The sequence below is a fragment of the Mustela nigripes genome, chromosome 4 (assembly GCF_022355385.1).
Source record: "Mustela nigripes isolate SB6536 chromosome 4, MUSNIG.SB6536, whole genome shotgun sequence".
In the NCBI taxonomy this organism is placed as follows: domain Eukaryota; kingdom Metazoa; phylum Chordata; class Mammalia; order Carnivora; family Mustelidae; genus Mustela; species Mustela nigripes.
Window position 1 is genome coordinate 26290642 of NC_081560.1, and position 22517 is coordinate 26313158.

Genomic DNA, 22517 nt, shown 5'->3' on the forward strand with positions numbered 1-22517 from the left:
TGAAACGTGTGTGGGTTTAGTGAGTCGTAAACCACCAGGGAATCCAGTCTCCCCACAAACCAGCCTCTCTCGGAGGAGGCAGAGGAGGAGGAGGAAGCAAGGAGCGGAGCGCTGGGTCTCGCCCGCGCGCGCAGCGACTGGAGCGGCGGGGAGAGGCCGGGCCACCTCCCCCTTTCCGGCCATGCACCGCCTCGCCCGCGGCGGTTCCAGGCACCACACTCTCCGCCCGGGTTGCGCCTGCTGTCGCCGCAACCAGCTCCTTCGGCCGCCGGCACCGTCCACCGAGGAGCAGCGCCCGCCCTCCCCACCCCCACCACCGCCGATTCCCTTGTCTGCGAGGACGCGCCGCCCTGCAGCCCGCGCCGCCCCCTGGTCAACTTTGAGCAGGAGGAGAAGCAACTTTGACAGTGGCCGCGGGTTTGGAATCCCGCTTCTCCTCGGCAGCGGTACCCTCTCAAGTCTCTGGGGTTAGGTGGGGCAAGAGTTTCCGCGGCGCATCTGCGCGGCGTCGGCTGTTGGCTACCTGTTTCCAGCGAGCAGGGAGCGGGATTGTGGCTGCCAGTCATCTGAAGAAGGGCAACTTGTTTTTCTCTCCCTTTAGCGACCTCGGCTTGCAACTGGATAAAGCGGTATTGAAAGGGTGTAAAAAGGCAGAGCAACTGTTACCAACTGGATAAAGCGCTATGGGAAGGATGTAAATAGGCAGAGCAACTGTTACCAAGAAGGCAACCACCCAAAGGCAGGGAGGAACGTGGGGCTTGGTCCGGGCTTCTCCCAGTCGCAACATTAATCAACAGTCAGGTGTTGTTGCAACTTTCCAAGGTCAGCCACCGGGAGCAGCGATTCCCTCTCTGAACCTTGGGGATACGCAGCGCTCGGGTTGGATTTGGCCGAGAAATGCACGGAAAGCCAAAAGAGGAAGGCTTGTAGAGGGGGAGGGTTTGTGACCCAAGACCCATCCCCCAGCCTCCCCGTAAGCTCCCGTCCCTCGCTGCAGGGGCGGGGGTGAGTTGTGACATGAGTCTAACTCTCAGCAGCAACTTAGGCAGCAGGTGTCGGTCCTAACCAGGAACGGCGGCTGCAGGGTGCGCCCTCACCGAGCCATGCGGGCCCCGGGCGCGCCTCTTGTCCGCACCTTGCGGCTGCTGCTTCTGCTACTCCTCAAGGTTTCTGCCTCGCCTGCCCTCCCGTCCGCTCCATCGCCCAGGAACGAAACTTGCCCGGGGGAAAACTGTTCACCTGCACTGAGCCAGCGTCGCAGCAGGGACGCGTGGGGACTGGGAAATTCTGCAGAAGACCTTCTGCTAACCCGTGCGCCCAGGGAGGAGGAGAAGGCGGCAGCTGTGCGGGCGGCGCCCTTGTGGAACCTAAGGGCCTCCCGGAGCGGTGACCCAGGTGCGGGAAGAGGGGCTGAGGCGTGGGCCTCGGAACCCTCGGGACCTCCAGCCAGGTCGTCTGCAGCCTGGAGGTGGAGAGGTGCCTGGGGTCAGGAGCCCCCTGGAACTTTGGGGAGAGGGAACCCTCCGGCTCTCCAACTCTTCCTTCAGACCTCAGAGGGGGAAGAGAAGGGTCCCAGAGGCGCTGCAATTTCTGGGCACAGTCAAGAGCAGAGTGTGAGGACAGAACCCGGAGCCAGCGACCTTTATTACTGGCCAAGGAGAGGCGGGAAACTCCAGGGTTCCCACCACGACACCCCACCCAAGATGGTCAATGGACCGTCGGGGCACGAAGGGCGGACGATCGCACCCCCTGGCAGGGCTCTGGCCCAGAATGGGTCCTCAGGGGAAGAGGTCCACGAACGCGGGGGTTCTCGCCGGGGGAACAGCACCAACCGGCGCTTGCGACTCAAGAACCCCTTCTACCCGCTGACCCAGGAGTCATACGGAGCCTATGCAGTCATGTGTTTGTCTGTGGTGATCTTCGGGACTGGCATCATTGGCAACCTGGCGGTGATGTGCATCGTGTGTCACAACTACTACATGCGGAGCATCTCCAATTCCCTCCTGGCCAACCTGGCCTTCTGGGACTTTCTCATCATCTTCTTCTGTCTTCCGCTCGTCATCTTTCACGAGCTGACCAAGAAGTGGCTGCTGGAGGACTTCTCTTGCAAGATTGTGCCCTATATCGAGGTAATGCCCTCCAGAGGGTCTCAATCTACTGGCTTTACCCGTTTCTGGGATTTATAGCATCAGAACAGCTATGCCTCGCACATACCTAGCTGATGAACCCCTTTACTTTTTTTTCTGGGTCCCTACTCCATTTCTCTTCTCAATCTTTGAAAAAGAGAGGCAGCTTGGTTGGCTCACCTTCAAACTCATCTGCTCCTGGATTGTGAAATGATTATGGTCTCATCATGTATAGAATTATTTACATTTTAAATTTCTCTCGCTGAATATGGCATTCATACATATTTCTGATTTGGCACCTATCAGAGATTCTAGGGTTAATAAATAGCCAGTCTATGGTTGTCATTACCAGGACTCAGCAACAACAACAAAAAACCATGTATTGTTTATTGAGTAGTACTCCAACATGCTTTTTCCCCATGAAGATTATTGAATCTTTCTTAAATACCAGAATGGAAATATTTTTTTATTTAACAAAGGAAATCTGCCTTTGTCAATTGGCTTCATGATATATTAATAACCTCCCAAATTGGTTTAAGTGTTCTTTGGCTGTCAGCCATGCCATTCCATCTAAATTCTTGTGTCATTTCTTATTTCTCTCCTTTTGCTTCTCAATTTCTTAACAGTTTTATTGATTTTATAGGAATGAGCTTAAGCAAAAATAACACTTTGGCCATTGTGGCACAGAATTCATATATATACATTCTCAAAGTATATAATATATATTTGTCATTTGTTAAGATGTAATGGATTGGTCTTTTAAGGATTGACTAAGACTAGAAAATTTTCTTAAAAAGAAGGGAGCATATAATAGGTTCTAAACTTTGGAAACAGAAATATTGCTGAGTAAAATTTTATTGTTTCATCTTACAGCTAGTGTCCTGAACCGTTATTATGGTAGTTGGAATTTGCTCTTTAAATGGCCTCTCTTTAAACACCAGCTCTTGGAAGGATCCCAAGTGCTTTGTTGCCAGTTGTGTTTGTAGCCAGCTGGCCCTTGATTTCCTCCATTCAGACTGCCCATTTCATTTATGGAAGCAGAAGAAGGGAAACTGTAAATATTCCAGAGCCCCTGATCCTGTCTGGCACCAGAGCCAGTGACACTATGTTCAACATTGTTCCAGGGCCTAAAGCTAGGGGATAAGTAAACAGAAAACAGTACCTACTTAGAAAAATCAAGGGAAGAGACAGTAAATAAGACCCTCTGTTATCCTGGCAGGGATCAGATGCAGAATCATTCCATGCTGACTAAATCAGCTGTTGCTACTTTACCAAGACCTAGGGTTTCTCTTGTTGCCAGGCTCCAAGTAGCTCTGAAATATCTAATTTATTGGGTAGACAATTTGTTTTTGAATTGCAGGGGAGGTAGCTGAATTTATGTAGGAGAAATGTCTATCAATTGCCTTTTCAAGGTCAAGGTTTAAGATTTCTTTATTGTTTGCTGGAATAATGCAGAAGAAATTGACAAATGCAAGAATGAGATAAAAGTAAACTACAGGGTGAACAGGAGAGTTACCCCCAGTAACAGAGAAGTGTAGTGTCTTGTCCAAAATGTACTGGGCATGATGAAGCCTTTATACAGTTGAGGAAAAAACAATGTAAAGAGGAAAAAACAAAAACAAAAAAGCCTGGGGAAAGGAAAAAAAAAGATTACCCATTTCTTAAAGAAAAAAAAAAAAAAAAGACTTTGAAAGAAAGGAATCCATCCAAATTCTGAAAAGAATATAAAAACTTTGGTTAGTTTATGAGACTTAAGTGTTTTGAGTGATGGTATTTATCATGTATGTCTTTTAATTTTCTTTCTCTCTAACTCTGAGGATTTTTTAAAATGTATGTTTTCATTTTTATTTCATTTTTAAATTTAATTCTCTGCTCCTTAAGATTTTTTTTTTACCTTTCTTATTATTAAAACAACTATTGTTATTTTTCCCTCTGCGTTTCCCCCCTTCCTTATAGCCCTGCTTTTTATTTTAGTTATTAGTACTACACTTTATTTTGCTCAGAGAAGCAAAGGTTAGAAAAAAAAAATTACTAATTTTTTCTTTAAAAATTAGACTGTAATATGCATTTTTACTGTTAAAGTAATGAATGAAAATCTTAAGATGTAGTGTTTCTACATTTCTGTCCTCTTCTTCTGAAATAATTTTGTAATGCATTAGTATGTTTTGTGGAAATAATTATTGGATAGTAGTATCAGTTCTGTAATTCCTGATGATGAGAACAGGAAATACAATCCAAATTTCAAAGTCAAACATTTCTGCCTCTAGGAGGCACGTTATTTTCACAGAAGAGAGATTTAGTGACTGTTCCATATCCTGTTCCCCAAAGAACAGACCCAAATGTGGACGTTTGGTTTGCAGGAACTTTACTGGGACATGTGCTCATCTTCAACACCTAGTAGGGAATGAAGGAGGCAGGACTGGGCAGAGGGAGAAGTCGAACTGTGATCTAGATGCCAGAGTCCTCCGCTGACACCATAGGAGCTCCCTGGCTGGAGAGCCTTGTCGCATGTCCTGAACTGAGGCAAGACAGCCTTTATGTCTCCTGAGGGGATCAGTCACTGGATCGAAGTTGCTTCCAGGAAGAGGCCATAACCTTGATCTGGGTGGATGTCTCTGAAGGGCAATTCCTAGAGAGGGATGCACCTGAGAGCCACCGGCCACCAAGAGTCCTACCACTTGGGGGGGGGGGTCAACATTTTATACCCGAAGGAATTTGTGGGGGGGCAATCTGGGTCAGGAGCCGTGGGCTACACCCCAGTGGCTTTTGAATTCTCAGGTTAAATTAGAACCAGATGGCACTCTGATCCAACCTCCTGATCTTAAAGATGAAACATGAGGCCCAGAGAAGAGAAATGATCATCCTAAACACTTACACCTGGTCAGTGGCAGCCAGACCCTCAACTCAAGTTTGCTTATTAGATAAACATCTATGTGGCAAGAATGTCCAATGAGTGTTCTCTTTTTATGTCTGCTCCTTGCCATCTTTTAAAAAAGATTTTTATATCCAATGGGTAGAGAAGAAATAAGCCCAGTTATCATCATTTGCTATATGATGAAACTTATAACTTTTTATATTCTTAAGTTTCATCTTACTTCTCATAAATCAACAGTAAGTTCCAGAGTTGGTAACTCACTAAATTTTTAAAAACTGCAATCATCTGAGCCAATTGCACTTTTTAATGTGTCAAAGGTGATTATTTTAGTGATGAAATTAAGCTATGTAGGTTATATTTTTTATATTCTTAAATCACAGAATGTTTTAGACTGGTAAAAGAAACTGCAAATAAAAACTTTCTCAAAAATCTCCCCCCCCAATCTTTTTCTTCTTTACCAAAGACTTCTGAAAATTATTTGACATTTTATCTCCTCTTATGATCTAGATTTTACCTTCTCTTCACTTTTTACTTATATTTATTTGTTGGCTTTTTTTTTATAACCACACATCTTATTACTGATGTATAATGTATGATTTACCTTTCTGATAGTAGTCTGTTTCATCTTTTCCAGTTTTTATTTTTAATACTTCTTAGTTATTTTAAACTTTTATTCACAATTAATTTTTATTTTTTATTAAGGTATAATTGACATAACTTTATATTAGTTTTAGGTGTATGACATAGTATGATTTGATATTTGTATAATTGTGAAATGATCACTACAATAACTCTAGTTAGTATCCGTCAACTTACATAGTTACAACATTATTTTTTCTTATGACGAAAAGTTTTTTTTATTTCTTTTATTTTTTTAAGATTTTATTTATTTATTTGAGAGCGAGATCACAAGTAGGCAGAGAGGTAGGCAGAGAGAGAGGAAGAAGCAGGCTCCCCACAGAGCAGAGAGCCCAATGTGGGACTTGATCCCAGGACCCTGGGACCATGACCTGAGCTGAGGGCAGAGGCTTTAACCCACTGAGCCACCCAGGCATCCTGATGAAAACTTTTAAAATCTACTTTCTTTTGTAACAACTTCCAGATATGTAATACAGTATTATCAACGATAGTCACCATGTTGTACATTACATCCCCATGACCTATTTTATAACTTGAAGCTGGTATCTTGATACTCTTCAAGAACTGCCAGCCTCTATCAATACCAATCTCTTCTCTGTATCTATAAGCTTAGTTTTTTTGTTTTAGGTTTTTGTTGTGTGTGTCATTTTTTTTTTATTCCACATATAAGTGAGAGCATATGGTATTTGTCTTTCTGCATCTGATTTATTTCATTTAGCAAAATTTTGTCTTGAGGTCTGTCTATGTTATTACAAAGGCAAGATTTCATTCTTTTTAATGGCTGAATAATATTCCAGTGCATGTATATATGTGTGTGTGCCTGTATATGTACACATACATATGTACATATACTACATTTTTTTCACCCATTTGTCCATCCATCAGTGGACACTTAAGTTGTTTCCATATCTTGACTATTGCAAATCATGCTGCAATGAACATAGAGTTGCATATCTTTTCAAGTTAGTGTTTTCATGTTCTTCAGATAAATATCCAAAAGTGAAATTGCTAGATCATATGATAATTCTATTTTTAATTTGCTTTACGATTTTATTTATTTATTTGACAGATAGAGAGCATAAGCAGGGGGAGCAACAGCAGGAAAAGGAGAAGCAGGCTCTCCACTGAGCAGGCAGTCCAATGTGGGGGTCAATTCCAGGACCCTGGGATTATGACCTGTTGCAGAAAGCAGATGCTTAACCAATTGAGCCATGTAGGCACCCCTTTAAATTTTTTTTTAGTAATCTCCATTCTGTTTTCCATAGTAACTGCACCACAGTTAATTTTATTAATCTTCAGATATGTTCTCAATTTTCTCTCCTGTCTTCCCTTCTGCCTTCTTTTCTTCTTCTACCATAGTTCCTTTTTTTTTCCCCCACACAGCTTGAGTATTAGCATAATCTTAAGGAGATAGTGGCATTTTGGGCAGAGTTGGGTTTGTGTAGAAAAATAGGAGGCATTTCTTCAGCAGAAATTACATGTCTTTGCAATTTACATTCATTACTCTTATTTTATTTCAATTTGTTGGCATAAGGCTTGGGGAGAGTAGCCAGCTTCCAGGGTCTGTTGCTAGAAAGTAGTTTTATCATATTTAATGTTGCTATGAATGGAAACATACTGGGAAATGTTGTAATTGATAACTTCTCTCTTTCTATTCTAGAATTCTGATGCCTTTGTAGCCTAGTGGTAAGTCCTTTAAGGATCAAGGGCAGATGGAATGGAAGGAAAAGGGGATAGGAGAGAAGAGAATCTGAGTGGATGGTGGCCATCCTAACAGACACATCATTTTCAACTGGCTTATCAAATAGTCACCAGAAAGAAAACAAGAAACAAAAAACAAACAGAACTATACACAAAGTGATAGTTATATGTGAAAAGAGAGGGGTAAGGGAGAGGGAGGGAAAGAGATGGATATATATGGAGGTCTGGGTGTGGACTGCAATAGGAAACTTGCATAGGAGTTCCCTATCACACCATTCCTTTAAGAATCTTACAAATGATTAAAGCCAAATGATTCAGGCACTAAATGTGGCAACTGGAACACATCTTTGCTCATTACTTGATGAAAGCCAGTCAGTCAGTGTATCATCTGATTCAGATCCACCACTAAATATTTATTTCTATTTGGACATTAATTGGAAGTTTTGAATGAGGGAGGGGGGGGAAGGAGAGGGAGAGAATCTTAAGCAGGCTCCACACCCAGCACAGAGCCCGAGGTGGGGCTCAATCTCACAACCCAGAGATCATGACCCGAGCCAAAAACAAGAGTCCTATTCTTAATCAACTGAGCCACCTGGGGGGGCCCTAACTGTACTTTTATTTTACTGGGATACAAGATTCCTGCATCAGAGTAGAGGATGGATAAAGGGAATGCATCTCACCAGGGCTTCTGGACCACGGATCATTTGGGAAAGATCTACGATGTTTTGAGAAGAAAAGAGCCAGATTCTCCAATGGCATTAGAAATACTGGTTTTAAACTGAGTGAAACAGATGGCTCTTTCATTGCCTTAGATTGTAGTTAGAACTGACAGGTAAGAAAGGAAGGGTTCTGGAAGCTGAAGATGTTTTACCATCCAGGTATGTGATGCCACACAGAGTTCCCTAGAACCCCTACACTCAAGTAATAGCACATTTATCATGACAGATGGTAAATTCACTTGAGTTGTGGGTTAGCCATTACATATTCTGATGGACTTTTAAGTGGAAACTTACAGTTTTATGAGCAATTTGAAAGTCACTAATAATATTCTCAGGGAAAATAAACTCGATGTATGCGAATGGGGTTCAACAAATATTTTGTGACTTACTGTTAATCCCTTTATAATCATTTCCTACATTCCCATGCAAGCAAAAATATTTAGCCGATGACTTTTACAGAAAAGATTTAAAAAGTTATAGAATGAGTTCTTATTTATAATCCCATTTATTGAACAGTATATGGTGAAGTTTCCTGAATTTGGGTTCTGTATAAGAGAGAGAAGTTTGATGATATTCAAATGTAAAATTTAAATAATTTCCTTAACTAGTGACTATACTGAGAATGTCATTCTTTTCTAAATCTTGTCAGTGAAGTACACACAGAAATGGATTTTTTTTTTTTACTTCCCCTCTAAAGATACTTGCTGGCATTCAGCTTGGAAGGATTATATGCAAAACCCCAGCACCCAATAACTGGTTAAAGAATAGTTTGAATAATTCATTATTTTCTATAATCCTTTTCCATGTATGTCATTGTTCATTCGTTTATTTACTATCCATTTATTCATCAAACATTTATTGAGCTTTTCTACTCTGTTGGATATGATCATAGGTAGGGATGGGTGTAGGAGGAGTGGGAGTGAAGGAGGGAAAGTTTCCAGAGATGAGTAACATAGATGCATTACTGCTTTTAAAGTTATGGAGAAGTCAAGTAATGTTCTACAGGGTAGTAAGTACTGTACTAGAGGTTAAAACAAGGTGTTATGGAAGGTCAGGAGTGGGTCCTGGAATGAGTCAGCTCACAGTTGTACTTATTAGGGAAAACTGTGCCCACTTCAAGGGAACTGTACTTACCTCAAGAGAAAATGGTGCTCACTCGTAATTCTTTTTCTATCATATTCATATTATTAGTCTTTATAAATTCTATTCAGCCTAGATCCATGGTGAAAAGATAAAAATATAAAAATCTTTTGATTCTTGCTTTCTTGTTTTCTCAATCTTTTGTGGGATAGGAAGCCCATAAAAATCATTGGCAAGGGCGCCTCGGTGGCTCAGTGGGTTAAGCCGCTGCCTTCAGCTCAGGTCATGATCTCAGGGTCCTGGGATCGAGTCCCGCATGGAGCTCTCTGCTCAGCAGGGAGCCTGATTCCTCCTCTCTCTCTCTGCCTGCCTCTCTGCCTACTTGTGATCTCTCTCTGTCAAATAAATAAATAAAATCTTAAAAAAAATCATTGGCAAGATAAATTGGCAGATGGGATAGCCCTAGAAATTTCATTTGGAACACAAAATTCTGAATTATTATTTAGAATACAATGCCTATGATGACCGTCTCTACTTTGGAATTATTAGTCCTTATTAGCCATAAAGAATTACATAAGTCAAATTTTAAAATATTACTTAAATGAATGGTTCATCTAACAGTGTTATAATAGTACATTTGAGTCCTATTCTTCTGAAAATCTCAAAAATGTACCTATTATTTAATTTGACCTTAGAGGGGTGCCTGGGTAACTCAGTCAGTCAGGTGTCTGCCTTTGCCTTGAGTCCTGGGATTGAGTCCCCCATTGGGCTCTCTAATAAGTGGGAAGCCAGCTTCTCCCTCTCCGTCTGCCCCTCCCCCTGCTTTTGCACACACGCTCTCTCGCTCTCGCTCTCTCTCTTTCTCTCTCAAATAAATAAATAAGATCTTTAAAAAAATTAATTTGATCTTAGAGAACCTAGGAAGAAAGGCTGAAATGGGAGATAAGTTAAATCCTATTATGGATATCTTAACCCTGTTATAGAAAGGGAAGCATAAACAATGGACTTTCTCAAAATTGGATTAATATTTCAAGCACAAAATCTGAGTGAGGACTTATCCTGAGTTCCCAAGAACTGCCAAGGTATCTGGTTATATCAACAAAGCATCCTTCAACAGCAAAAAGGATGCAAGTATGTCTGGGAAAGCAAAATAGATCTGGGTTTATGATTTCCAGGCTGAGTAGGTGAAGGTCTATCTACCTTGCCTTTTACCCTTACACTACATGGATCTTGACAGAATGTTTCCACCTTTACTAGCTCTTTACTAGATTTAACAATGTCACATTGGAAGCCCAGGGATCTGTGTCTGGGGTGTGGACTATGTGCAGAAAGTGAGGGGCAGGTTGCTCTCTGGTGAGATTTGTCTCTGGTGTTGCACTCCTGCTCCCTCCCTCTGGGGGCTCTCTGGTCCTCTTACTTCCCAAGAATTGACCTGCCTAAGTCCAGTAATTAACTCAACCTTGTTGCCAAGACTAACTCTTAAGTATCCTAATTAGAATGATATTCTTCGTGCCAGAGGAGATGATCTCATCTAAAATTTCAAGGTAGAATGGAGAATGGGGTTGCTGCAATCTCAGATATAGGTCTATTTGAAAAGTAGGTATACATACTTTCCATAAAACTTCTATAAAACACAGGATATAATCACACTGCCAGGCTTGTTCCTGAGACAGAATACTTTTGGTTTGTGAATTTATGATAGTTTTTAATGTTATTTGTCAGCACGCTTGAGTGGGTATAGCATTAACGAGGCCAAGGTCAGTGATTTGATCCAGGACTGGAATGAGTCATTTTCATTAGGTCCATGACTGTCTTCCAGGCCATTTTTTAGTTTCTGTTCAGCATCCCCCACCTCCAGCGCCTTTTCTCCTCCTTCATTGTCTTCGCCTGGGTTCAAATCTCTCCTTTTTGAGAAAAGCCTCTGTTAACTCACAGCAAAGCTTTGAGATTTAGAGATACGTGCCTTTTATAGGAGGGTTGAAGGAAGAATTTTATTTTTCATAATAAGAATAATTAAGAATAAGAATTAATTTTATTATTACTTCCTTAATAGACTACGAAGGGTGGAATTTTGATTAAGAGCAGAGAAATTTTGTCTTAAAATATTATTTCTTGGTGTCATTCAAATTATAATTACCCAACCACAGATGGATGAAGAATGTGCTTTTAGTTTAGGTTTACTGTCGTGCAGACTAAAGTCATTAAGAACAAAGGAAAACTGGTGAAAATTTATCACTCTTCTTTGGAAACTCATCAGAACCTCTAGGTGAATAGCAGAAATTGCAGGTCACTTTAAGATTGATTAGAAACATCACAGTAATACCAAGGACAGTGGGCGTGGGATAAATATTGTTATTGAGAATAGATTCCTTAAGATCTGTTGATTTCAATAGAATGCTTCCCTCTTAGGTCAAATGATGTTAATCTTGCTTCATTGGTACTTTTTATACTAATGAGCATTGACATATTTGCAACCAAATTATAATGTTTTGGACAAGTTGTAATTTTTTTTTCTCCAAAAGAAATATATTGTGCTGCAGTTCAGATGTCACAATTGGTAGGAAACTTTATGTCAAGGTGGGACTATAAAAGTAAAGAAAGAGGGACGCCTGGGTGGCTCAGTTGGTTAAGCCGCTGCCTTCAGCTCAGATCATGATCCTAGCGTCCTGGGATCCAGTCCCACATCAGGCTCCTTGCTCCGCAGGGAGCCTGTTTCTCCCTCTGACTCTGCCTTCCACTCTGTCTGCCTGTGCTGGCTCTCGCTCGCTCTCTCTCTGACAAATAAATAAATAAAATCTTTAAAAAAAAAAAAAGTAAAGAAAGATTTATAAAATCAGTACAAGTTTGGAGATGGTATGTTAGCTTTTAAATAGTCTCACTTGTTTTTAAAATAAGGAAGAGCATGTTACCAAGCTTAAGCAAGAGGGTGGAAGGTGGAGAATGAGACTATAAGGACAGCTGATGCCTTCAAATATTTTGTTTTTCCATGACATTGAGTGTCAAGTATAGATAAAATATGTTGGGCATCATTGAAATAAATGGATATATATGATATGTGGGTGTGTCATATTAAATCTAATTTTGAAAAAGGGAAGAAGCCTTCTCTTTGACTGTGGAAGAGTAGCTCTAAATAGCTTTATTTCATTTTAAACATCCATGCATGTTTGTAAGGGGTGAGGCAGATCTCTTCTACTTGCTCTGTTTGGGTTTGGAAACACTAATGGAAGTGTATTCCTACCCTAGTATCATGCATTCTGAAATGAAGACCTTTTGATAGAGACAATCTTATTCACAGCAGAGGCTCTGATAAACACGCTCTCCCCACTGGTGATCAAAGAAGTGTCTTTGCTGGAGAAGTTGCCCTGCAGTGCTGTAAGGATAAGGATTATGGAAAATGCAAGAGGAAGCCAAAGGCATGCAAACTCAAGCCATTTAGAGTTTCAAAGGAAACTCTACCCTGTGCTCCTCCTGCTTTTTTTCCTGACTGATTGTTAGGCCTGTAACCACAGACTTACAATAGATTATCATTCATGGTCCAAATGAATGGGTTTTCTTAACAATAATGCCCTTGTTTTGTGAGTTACTTGTATACAAAGGACAGCACAGAAATAGATGTGCTTAAACATCTTTTTTGAGGTAAAATATAAGTTAAGCTGTAGTATAGTTGTCATGACTTTGGTTAGAAATTTCCCTATTTTATAAAGTATATTCTAGTCCCATCGCTGTATTGAAGCATGTTGACTCAATTTCATATGAAAGAAATTTTGCTTGGAAGTACATTGGTCTTTTTCCCCCCATCATTGTTACCACTGATTTATATCAAAAATTTAGCAAAAGATACTATTTGTTTGGTAAGAGTTGTACCTTCATAGCTTGCTCTTATTGAAAGTGGTTTCTTATGGGGCACCTAGGGGGCTCAGTCAGCTAAGCGTCCAACTCTTGATTTTGGCTCAGGTCGTGATCTCAGGGTCATGAGATCCAGCCCTGCCCTGGGCTCCACGAAGGGCATGGAGCCTGCTTGAGATTGTCCCTCTCCTTTTCCCTCTGCCCCTCTCCCACTATCTCTATCTTTCTCTCTCTTTCCGTCTCTCTCTAAAAAACAAAAAAATATAAAGCTTAAAAAAAAAATTTCTTGTTTATCTGTCTTCAGTAAGCTTCTGAGAAATGGAGCAACAACTAAAACATAGCTCAGGGTCTTCCTGCCAAGATCCTTACTTACGGTTTTTCATAAAGCGTTCAGTGTGTGCTTTCCTCCTATCATTTTGAGTGAACAGGAATTTAATGTAGTACAAAGTGAATATGGTGGCCCAGGTTTTCTCATGGCCTGATTTTGTATTGAAGTAGAATTTGGACAGTGGGAAGAATACTTTGGCACCGCAGCTGCTGCTTTCCCATCTGAGTACTCAGGTCGGGACTCTGTGTCTGTCCCATGCCTGGACACCATGCTACAGGTGGCTGCAGCGGCCAGCAGCCTCACCGCTCTGGATGTTGACTGGGTCGGAGCTGAAGGCGCCGCAGCATTGTTCCTCTGGGATACAGAGATACGCAGGACATTGGGGTATTAAAGAAGGATTTTAGAGTTGTTTATTTTTATTCTCTTGGCTTGTGTATTTTGATGCCAACACCCTCAAAATGCTCTATATCTCTCTTCCCCAAATAGTTAAGAAGTTCTGCTTCCAGCTTTCCTTTGATCTTGATTCTCAAAATTAATAGTCTTGTCTGTTAGAGAAGTGTTTATAGTTCTGTTTTTGTGGACGTTAATTACTTCTCCCACTGCAGTTTAATTAATAGGAGACTGCATCTTACTCATTCCATGTCTCCGGATGTTGCTTCCAAAAAACTACCCCTTACTAGATTTACTCCCAAGAGCAAATTTCTTCGTGACATTGAATTTTAGCAATTAGATATGGTCATTAAATGCAGAAGATCCAGCATTTATGACATAGTTTTATAATTGCATATAATTGCCCCATTCATCTGGGTAGAATTTCCAATGAGCTGTAAGTAAACAAATAGAGTTAAAAATTGTGATTGAAAGCTTCTCATGTTACCCCAACATTGAGCAATTTTAATTGCATGGGTAGATTTTATGTCAGAAAAAGCAGAAATTAGCCCATACCCAAGATCCAGATGAGTTTTATCAATTAATTTCTGAGGTTGATTCTTTATAAAGGTTTAAAGCCTTCTATAAATAATTTGGGAAAGTACTGAGCAGGAGCTTTGTACCTTTCTTGCTCTTTCACATCATAAAATCATGTGCAGAAGTGAATTTGCAGAAAACTATCTGAAGTAATAGCACTGCAGGCGGTGGCAGCAGGAGGGAGGAGATATCTAGGACTGGCCTTTGGGCTGCGGTTGCTGTTGGCAACAATGTAGTAAGCGTTATCTGCATTGGGGGCAGCATTTTTCCTCAGAGGCCCTAGCTCTTGTGACCTTCCTGCATCAGCCGGTTCCTCGCTGAGGAGAACACCACCAGAGAGATGTATGATTTGACAGCAGGAAGCTGGGTCCAGGAGCCTCCTGCAATGTGTGTATGAAACCTGGGAAGCTTCCCTCAATCGATGATGCGTCAAGAGGACGACAGATCAAACATGTTCTTTCAAACACATTTGGCGCTCAGTCCAAAAGCTTTTGGGAATATGGCTGAAGAACTAAGCCTCTTCATATAAAGTACAGGGTAGAATTCCTAAGTGAAAGTTGGAGCACCTGTAAATGTTGCTTAAAATTTGCCCTGGCTTTTGTTGTCATGTGCAATGAAATATATATTGAACCTAGAAAACATTTTTTGCTTTTTGAAGCAGCAAACATCTTCTAATTGAAAGTGGATATGCAGCACAGTTTATAAATATCTAAGGAGAGGCAATGTAACACACGCGTCTTAATACATGTCCACCCACATTCATTGGTTATTCCTTCTCATGAAATGCTTTGTAACAGACTGGGAGTTAGGTGTATAAATGCTAGCTCTTATGATAATTGGTCCAGATTTTTTTTTCTAAGATTTTATTTTATTTATGATTATTATTTATTTGAGAGAAAGAGAGCAGGAGGAGGGGCAGAGAGAGAAGCAGAATCCCCCCTTAGCAGAGAGCCCAATGTGGGCTAGATCCTAGGACCCCAGGATCATGACCTGAGCCAAAGGTAGACACTTAACCAACTGAACCACCTGGATGCCCCTGGTCCATATTTTAAAACTCTGTGTTTAAAAATAAGGAGCGTAGGGACGCCTGGGTGGCTCAGTTGGTTAAGCAGCTGCCTTCGGCTCAGGTCATGATCCCAGCGTCCTGGGATCGAGTCCCACATCGGGCTCCTTGCTCCGCAGGGAGCCTGCTTCTCCCTCTGCCTCTGCCTTCCACTCTGTCTGCCTGTGCTCGCTCTCACTCTCTCTCTCTCTGACAAATAAATAAATAAAATCTTTAAAAAAAAAAATAAGGAGCGTAATCAGGAAGAAAATGCTATCTCTTGAGTGTTGCGTGTTCTTTGTAAATAATGATCGAAAACTACCAAGAAATGGATGTACCAAGCCTCTAAGAGATTGTCTCTCATCAGACTCGCTGGTATTTTTGTCTTACCAAGCTATTGTTTCAGTAGAAATGTTATTCATAATTTTAAGAGCGAATGCACAGCATAAAGCTCTATAGCTTTGTTATTTGTGGACTGACTCTGGATATGTGGTTGACAGAGAAATGTGCATGAAGATTTGCGTTAGTGAAGATGGCACAGAAAACCTTGCTGAGGATTTGTGTACATTTGATAGTTTGAGGATTTTTTGGTTTTGTTTTACATTTTTATAGAGGAATGAATCAAAATATTTGAAAAGTATATAAATGTGAAGTTTCAAAAACATAAAATACTGCAATTTCTAAATAATACTTTTGATGCAGACCTTTAGAAAACAGCCAGTCCTCAGATTTCCATGCAAAGTGTGGCAATTACTGACATTAAGAAAGTAATAATCTGATCTTAAGACAGCTGCATAGTGTGGACCTCAATTTTAGAATTATTTTGAATCTCTGGCATAGAGGCAAAATAAATTTCTATCAAGGCGAACAATTCATTAATTTCAAAGCTAATTTGAAAAAGTCGTATGGAGGTTGCTTGGGAGGTTCAGTCAGGTAAGCGTCTGCCTTCAGTTCAGGTCATGATTCCAGGGTCCTGGGATTGAGCCCTCTATAGGGCTCCCTGCTCAGTGCGGAGTCTGCTTCTCCTTCTCCCTCTGCCGCTCCTCCTCACTCATGCTGTCTCTCTCTGTCAAATAAATAAATAAAAATCTTAAAAAAATAAAGAGATGTATGGAGAGGTGACTTTTTATGGCAGTCATACTGGATGGATATTTCTTACACTGGTATTTATGGGAAACTTTCCTCAAGATTTTGAACAAGAATCATGGTTATAAGCTCAACCATGTTGTCTTGATCTGCCCTGATCTAGATTGTGAGTCATGCTTCTTCTTCAGTTTTGCTTTTCATTCACTTAAGCCCTCATTATATCTCATTTTCAGACCGTCTCCACTAAGAGTTATGAGTATAGTCAGGGCATGGGTGCAATGTTCTTATTTTCTGTGGTGGAACCCGTAGACACTGACTAATGTTTAGCGTGTTTTTAAAAAAGGGGAGAACATTTGACATTGGAACTCTCATAGAATTCGCGAGGCAAGTTGCCATCATTCTGGGAAGAGTGACAGCTTGAGTGTAGGAGATAAACAACTAATGTGTTGAGTGTCAAAATTGTTATGACAAATGGTTTTCCTTTTTTCAGCATGATCCCTTTGAGTCCTAAAAAACAAGACAAGAGCATTATATATATGTTTCCTTGCCCCTTTGCCAAGGCATGACCTGTAGCTGTGCTTCTTAAACATTCCCACTAGCAGACAGAGGAGAGTAGATGCACATACCCAAGAGCCTAGGGTACACCCCAAAACATCCTTTCCATCTACAGTTTTAGTCTCCTGTTTCATCTTAAACCTCATGAACATTTTACAGTCTACCCTCATTGTCTTTATTTAGATATATAATGACTACATTTATTAAACATTAAATTACTTCAATTTCCTGTAAATAGCTGAGTAAATTTGATGCTTCCAGATGATTACTGTGTTTATCTTGTGACTTTGAGAACTACCTTCCCCCTTTTGGTTGACTATGACCTCCTTGAGGGAAATAATTGTTTCTTGTTCTGTATCCCCAGTATCTAGCAGAGCGCTTGGGCCAGAGGCCATAACATTAAATGTATGTTTGTGTTGAATACAAGTCTGTGTATCCATTAGAGCGTACGTAGAATGTTTGTAAATATTTTATGGGCTACTGAATGATAGTATATTTACATTAGGAATATGCAATTATATTCTCTGTGAAAAAATATGTACATATTTTTGGCTCTTAACTTTTAGTTGTTGATTTATTTAGCTGTCTGGGCCATATGCATATAAGAGTTTGGATACAGTGCTCTATGTGGTCAGCATCAAAGAGTTTCCTGATCTGAAATTTTCCTATGGCTGGTACATCTAGACCTTGTATCTGACTCCTTTTTGCATATTTTCATGGTTATTTTTTATATCTCCTATCTTTTGACATTCTTTAGGTATCTCATATAACCTTAAATTTGATTAGTGTATTTACTTCATGATAAATGTACTTATTTTATACCTGCCTGATCCTGTAACTTGCTTCTTTTGGCAACATAAGTTCATAGTGATGGATTGTCTCTTGCATATTGTGATTTTTAATTGTGAATCCATGCTCCCTCAAATTTTGTCTGTGGATTTCTGAGACCTGGTTTTAAAGTGCATTCTTCCAGAGAGGTTTTGTGTTTTCTTCTACCAGGTGCCTGGACAATTTAAAATTATAATTTATTTTATTTTATTTTATTTTTTTAGCCACATAGATGGTGTGAATTTTGGCCTTAGGCCAGTGTAAATTTGGCCTCCTGGTTAGAATTTGCTCTTCTTTTTTTATCTCCAGTTCACCTAGATCCAAATCATATAATGCAGACAAGTTTCTCTACTATGTCCCTCTATTTTTTCTCTTTATACCCATGAAGATGTCACTATTCAGGAAGTTCCCAATTCATAAAGGAATCTTTGACTAAATCCTCATGTACACTGGCTCTAGATTTATTTTCCTACCTATGTGTACTTGGGCACCTGCCCCATCATCTAACTAAAACCAACTTGAAACTCTCATCAGGGTTGGCAGATGTCCCTAGGGCAAGCATGCAACATGGGGGGGGGGGGGGGGTCCAGGACCTGTTTGGCATTTGTTTTTTCATTGATTTTGACTCCTGGAGAATTTCTTTTTTTTGCTTTCCATAAGTGCATGCATTTGAAAATAATACCAAAACATTTTATTTTGCATTTAGGAGAAATTGGAGATCTTTACTCATCTGATTTGTTGGAAATAATAAGGTTTTGAAGGTTTCCTGTGTGGGGGGCATGCTATTGACCCACACACTGGAAGACATGACCAGCCTTTTCAGTAATGAAAATGGGATACACTCAACTGTCCTTACTCCTTATCTGGACCTTCTGGTGGCAGGCATTTTCGTGGTGACTGAAATTATTGGAGTGTCTGTGCTCTTTTCTAAAATAAAATGGGGGGGTGGCGTCTGGGTGGCTCAGTGGGTTAAAGCCTCTGCCTTCAGCTCAGGTCATGATCCCAGGGTCCTGGGATTGAGTCCCACATCGGGCTCTCTGTTCAGTGGGAAGCCTGCTTCCCTTCCTCTCTCTCTGCCTGCCTCTCTGCCTACGTGTGATCTCTGTCAAATAAATAAATAAAATCTTAAAAAATAAAATAAAATAAAATAAAATAAAAATAAAATAAAATGGTATTGGACTAGCTGATCCTTATGGGTCCTCCCAACTGTAAAATTTTTTGACTCCGTGACCCTTGGACCACTACATTTCTTTTTTTCCCTCCCTCCTATTTTTATCTTCATAATAATTCAGCTAGAGTCACCAACCCAATTACCGATGCTTCATTCCAGGAAATTGTACTTTTTTTTTTTTTTTTCTGTTTTGCTGATCTGTATTTACTGCCTCATGTTATGATCTTTCAGAGATCACCCAGAATAAATGTGTTCCGTGTTCCTCCCACAGGTTGCTTCCCTTGGAGTCACTACCTTCACCTTATGTGCTCTGTGTATAGACCGGTTCCGGGCAGCCACCAACGTGCAGATGTACTATGAAATGATCGAGAACTGTTCTTCGACAACAGCCAAGCTTGCTGTTATATGGGTTGGTGCCCTACTGTTAGCGCTTCCAGAAGTTGTTCTCCGCCAGCTGAGCAAGGAGGATTTGGGGTTTAGTGGCCGAGCTCCGGCAGAACGCTGTGTTATCAAGGTCTCTGCAGATTTACCAGACACCATCTACGTTCTAGCCCTTACCTATGATAGTGCAAGACTCTGGTGGTACTTTGGCTGCTACTTCTGTTTGCCCACACTTTTCACCATCACCTGCTCTTTGGTGACTGCAAGGAAGATCCGCAAAGCAGAGAAAGCCTGTACCCGAGGGAATAAACGACAGATTCAGCTGGAAAGCCAGATGAACTGTACAGTAGTGGCTCTGACCATTTTATATGGATTTTGCATTATTCCTGAAAATATCTGCAACATTGTTACTGCCTACATGGCCACAGGGGTTTCTCAGCAGACAATGGACTTGCTCTATATCATCAGCCAGTTCCTTTTGTTCTTTAAGTCCTGTGTCACCCCTGTCCTCCTTTTCTGTCTTTGCAAACCCTTCAGTCGGGCCTTTATGGAATGCTGTTGCTGTTGCTGTGAAGAGTGCATTCAGAAGTCTTCAACAGTAACCAGCGATGACAATGACAACGAATATACCACAGAACTTGAACTCTCACCTTTTAGTACCATACGCAGGGAAATGTCCACTTTTGCTTCTGTTGGAACTCATTGCTGAAGGACAACGTTTTGTTCGGTTAGATTTATTTGATTTTCATATCCTGTGAAAGTTTTTACTTTGTATTTTTCCCTCCTGGGGAAAAAAATGCATCAAAAGAGAGAAATATTAACTACTGTAGAACTGATTCTGCAAATTAATATTTGTGCTTTGAAAAAAATGTTTATATTTAGTTATTTAAGAAATATGAGGAGGCCAATAGTTTTAGGTCATTTTATCTGGTATGGTGCTAATATTTTATTTGAAAAAAGTTACTGCACCTTAACTTAATTAATTGCTAACTTTTTTTCTTTTAAAAATATAATCAGTGTATATTGATTATAGCCATGTGATTTTGTAGGTTATTTTGAGTTGTGATTGAAAGTATATTGTATATGGTGTCGTGAGATGATTTGTAGTTAAGAAGCATTCACAAAGTAGCACCAAATAAATTATGCTTTATTCTTTAATGTCATTGTGAATCTACTTTTAACCAAGATTCAATAAATATCTTAATTGCCTTAAATACACAATTACTGGTTCTACGCACAATTTAAAAACAGCCTTATTGTTTTAAAATTCTATTTTCCTTTAAGGAGGTAATCACCATGTTACAGAAACAGCTTTCCTAATAGTACTATTTTATATGCATGATTCATATAAAACTATATTGTATGTTCAGACAAAATTGTATTTTTAATATTCAGATACAGATGTAAAAATTCCTTCCAAATATTTATAAAATATGAATAAATAGACAGCAGAGTTATTATTATTTATCTCTGAACTAGCATGTAGAGCTCCATAGTAATTATGAATTATAAGCAGAATCAAGGACAAAAACACCATGCACTTGTCATCTAATTTCCTCTGAACATTGACCTTTGAAGAACTCTGAATTCTAGCTTTTCTCCTTTTAAAAAACAAACTTGGTTAAGTCTGTGTGACTTAATTTCTTTAAGAGAATGAAAGTACAGTAGTAGGATAATAAAATATGTATCTTGATTAGAACACTTGAATATTTAAATACTACTTTTAAACTGATATTCCATAAGCTTCCAACAAAAAAACTAACCCTCTCCTTTTGAATTCTTTGATTCCCCTCAGTTTAAGTTCCAGTGGTTGTGTAGGATGCCTGCCTCTAGGGATTTGGGAATGAAAACAAGGCACCATTGTCTTCTTACAGATCCCTGTAATACATCTCTGGAAAACTTCTCAAGGATTGGTTTGAGCTTCTGAACATATCAACAATTGTGATTCCACAGTGTCTCTCATGATATTTAGTCAACTTTATAAATCAGGAAAGATTGAGCACATAATATAGAAAACGCTCTCTGCTATTACCTGTAGTAAATAAAAGTAACCAAAGCTTAGTGTCAGACTTTACAAAACCAGGCAAGAGGAGGAGGAAAAGGCAGGAATAAGATAAAATATGTAAAAAACAATGGTATAATCTGGGACCTGTTATGGAGGTGGAATGTGCCCTGATGGATCAGAGAAGAGAGAGAGAGCCCACCAGATCAAAGGAGATTGTGAAAGGCTGTGTAAGAGAACTGGATGGTTAGTCCATCAAAAGGTTGATAAAACCAAGATACCCTTGAATGGACAAATGGATAAGGGAGATGTGGTTCATATACACTATGGAGTATTATGCCTCCATCAGAAAGGATGAATACCCAACTTTTTTATCAACATGGACAGGACTGGAAGAGATTATGCTGAGTGAAATAAGCCAAGCAGAGAGAGTCAATTATCATATGGTTTCGCCTATTTGTGGGGCATAAGAAATAACACGGAGGACATTGGGAGATGGAGAGAAGGGAGTTGGGGGAAATTGGAGGGGGAGAGAAACCATGAGAGACTGTGGACTCACAACAATCTGAGGGTTTTGGAGAGGCTGGGGGTGGGAGGTTGGGTGAGCCTGGTGGTGGTTATTAAAGAGGGCACGTATTGCATGGAGCACTGGGTGTGGTGCATAAACAATGAATCCTGGAACACTGAAAAGAAATTTTAAAAAATAAATAAAATTTTTTTAAGAAAAAGGTTGATAAAAGGTAGTGTGAGGAGTGGACACTCCAGGAGGAGGGAGTCAATTGAGAAAAGGAATAGAGGAAGGACTTACAGGGTGTGATTGAAGAATAAATTAATAGTCTAGTTTGGTTCCTGTGCTATGTAGGCACAGAAGCCTCATGCAATATGTTGAAGAAAATACGCATTGAGACCATATTATAAAAGGGTTATGTCTCGAAAGATGTTCAGATGGAGTCCTCAGGAAATGTGACTTGGTTTTTATGGTTTTTGAGCATTAGAGAAACATCACCACAAGTCTGCAGAAGGAAGATCAATTTGAAAACAGTTTAAATAGGCTATTGGGAAGAGCGTGGAAGTGAAAAACTATTCAGGAAGTCATTATAAAGGTTGAACCACAATGAAGGCAGTTGGGATTCAAATTTCTTTTTTTCTTTTATCCTTGACTTTTGACTTTT

General features: G+C 40.1%; 1 protein-coding gene across 1 annotated transcript; it reads left to right on the plus strand.

The window, feature by feature from the left end:
• The first annotated feature begins 403 nt into the window (after positions 1–403).
• GPR37 (G protein-coupled receptor 37) lies at positions 404–20501 on the plus strand. Its single transcript, XM_059396481.1, has 2 exons — positions 404–2129; positions 19234–20501. Exons 1-2 carry the CDS (start codon positions 1104–1106, stop codon positions 20050–20052), a joined length of 1845 nt encoding a protein of 614 aa, XP_059252464.1. The 5' UTR covers positions 404–1103; the 3' UTR covers positions 20053–20501.
• The last annotated feature ends 2016 nt before the right edge of the window (positions 20502–22517 follow it).